Below are 2,763 nucleotides of genomic sequence, written 5' to 3' on the forward strand. Positions count from 1 at the left end.
AAGGTTTTTCTTGCCACTATCCATTCCATTGCATTTCCATCTCTAATGGCTCCTCACTGTTTACTGGAACAGAAATACAGCATATCATCCAGTCCATTGTGTGGCAAATGGCCATCTCAGGATCCCTTGTCATGTAGGGTGAAGTTCATTCCTTTCACAAAATCCTTTATGACACAGCAGCTTGAAACAGAACCAACATCTGAAAAAAATAAGTAAAGGCAGTCTTCAGAAGTAAAGAGACTAGCAGTAAGCTAGAAACAGAATTTCTTCAATTTATATGAAAATTCAAGGGCAGGAAAACCCAAAAGACTATGAAGGAAGTCAGAAGGACAGGGAGCGCAGTTGGGAGTAGTTAGGGACTGAAAGGTACACATGGGAGGCTTCTGGAGAATTTGAAATACTCAGTATTTTCATTGCAATAGTGACCACTTGTCACTGTCCACTTGTGCCTTGAAAATGTTTGCGCTTTATTCTGTATGTATTTTATCTCAATTGAAAGGAAAAAGGACAAAACCCAGAGCCTTTTAGACAAACATAAGAAAAAATCCCAAATCACCAAATATTTGTAGCAGCTCAACCGCACTAAAATGTAAATATGACTAAGAAAGTTCTGAAAACCCAGAAAACTGGTAGAAAAAATAGATGGGCACATGTAACCGTGTGCCTCTACCTTTAGGCACCATAGATCTTAAGTCTACTGGTTTCCTTCAAATGCAGAGACATTTGATCTTACTTTGCTCACAGGAGAGCCTCCCCAACCCCTTCCACTGGTTCTCTCCACACAGGGGACTTGCATGTTTTTCTCTGGGAAGGCCGTTCCCTTGCAAGTCTGAGATAAAAGGTCCGCTCTCATTTTGCTTTGACTTGCCAGGACTCATCAGTTCACCTCCCAAAATGACTTTCCCTGCTTGGTTCCTGGGGTTGCTGATGTTCTGGATCCCTGGTGAGGACAGATGGGAGATGAGAAAGGAATAGGTGGTGGGGACAGTGAGCTCTGGGGACCCAGCTGCTTATGATGTCTATCCGTCTACATGTTAGATGCATACATCTTGCTCTCTAGGATGGGGCATGTTTAGATCCATGAGATTGAGGAAAATTCCAGAAAGAACAAGGAAGGCTCTGGGCTCTGATGAAGCATGTGGCACAAAAGGAGAGGGATGCTGTAGGTGACTTCTAGACACCCCTTTGTATGTTGCAAATCCTGGGTTCTTTTTGAAACTGGAATTTTAGGGTAGAAATCAACATTTAAAAATGATTTACCCTGAAATAAATAACAAAGGAAAAAATTCTGAAAATGGCTCATAAAGTTTGTATATAACCTTGCATTTCCCTCTCCTTACTTTAGGATCCAGTGGGGAAATCGAGATGACACAGACCCCGCTGTCCCTGCCCATCACCCCTGGAGAGCCAGCCTCCGTCTCCTGCAAGGCCAGTCAGAGCCTCCTGCACAGTAATGGAAACACCTACTTGAACTGGTACCTGCAGAAACCAGGCCTGGCTCCAAAGCGCCTGATCTATATGCTTCCTAACCGGGCTTCTGGGGTCCCAGACAGGTTCAGTGGCAGCGGGTCAGGGAAAGATTTCACCCTCAAAATCAGCAGGGTGGAGGCTGATGATGCTGGAGTTTATTACTGTCAGCAAACTCTACAAAACCGTCCCACAGTGGTACAGCCCTGTACACAGACCTCCTTCCTCTGGGGGTGCCTCTGCCCACGGGAGTTGACAGTCTGGGGAAGAAGCAGGCTTAGGTGACCGTCTTCCTCTGTTCAGTCAGTCTGTGGGTGAGCTGGGATCAGCAGACAGTTTAACATTTATAGACAAAAAGCCTTCATCTCCGGCACACTGTTTCCCCACTTATCCTTACGAATCACTGGTGTATTTCTAAAGATTTATTTATATTTATTCCAAAAAACTAGACTGCTGTAAGGCAGAGGGATCATAAGGTCTTGAGGATCCAGAAAAGTCGGGCATGTCAACATACCTGTTTCTCTCAGTGTTTTGAAAGAACATATACACTCAGAGGGTAAACACAAGCACAGAGCCTTCCGTGAGCTCCCTGCCACCAGAAAGCTTGTCTGTGTATTTTACCTTTTGTGGCTGACAATTTGCTGTTATTTGTGCAAGGCCACCAGCTCCAGTCACAGGCGACTCAGGGCTCAGGGATCCGCTCCAGCCCACCTGCAGCTGGGGAGCTCCGTGCTGGGCAGGCTGATCTCACTCAAGAACAAACAAACTCTACTATAATCAGAGAGAAGAACCTCCCTTTGGGTCCAGGAGGTGACCAGGCCTCCATGTCTCTAATCTTGTCCAAAGCAGTGTGGGCCCAGCTGTTTGGGTTGACACAGTCTAGAGAACACAGTGCACAAAATGGGGAACAGTGACACAGTCTCCATCCCCCATAAAGGAACTGCAGGATGACAGACTCAGACCCCAAGGAGACAGTCTCCCCCAGTCACACAGTCACACACTGGCTTCCTGCTTTGTGGACTTCAAACCAACAGCATCTGACAACAGAGACAAAGTACAATGAGACCCACCTGCCTAAGTCCTTCTTCATTCAGTGGATGATGGTCAAGCTGGACCTCATGTTCCTCGTTCTTTCACCCATACAAAGTCTTATTTCTAGGTGCTGTGAAGTGACTCAGGGAGCTTGCTGGTCAGTTTTGTTCTCCAGGCCCCAGCACACTTTGTTTATTTACAAGAGACAGAAATTCTTCCTTAGAATTAGGAATTTGTGTCCTTTTTCCCTCTCTGATATCATAT

The 2,763-nt window shown here is 45.7% G+C and overlaps 1 gene segment (V, D, J or C); it reads left to right on the forward strand.

Annotated features, from left to right (window-relative positions):
- Positions 1 to 400: 400 nt before the first annotated feature.
- Positions 401 to 1,752, forward strand: LOC117800810. The segment is given in 2 exon segments: positions 401 to 943; positions 1,346 to 1,752. Coding segments are annotated over 2 exon segments (708 nt in total).
- The last annotated feature ends 1,011 nt before the right edge of the window (positions 1,753 to 2,763 follow it).

The sequence above is a fragment of the Ailuropoda melanoleuca genome, unplaced genomic scaffold (assembly GCF_002007445.2).
Source record: "Ailuropoda melanoleuca isolate Jingjing unplaced genomic scaffold, ASM200744v2 unplaced-scaffold8222, whole genome shotgun sequence".
Lineage (NCBI taxonomy): Eukaryota > Metazoa > Chordata > Mammalia > Carnivora > Ursidae > Ailuropoda > Ailuropoda melanoleuca.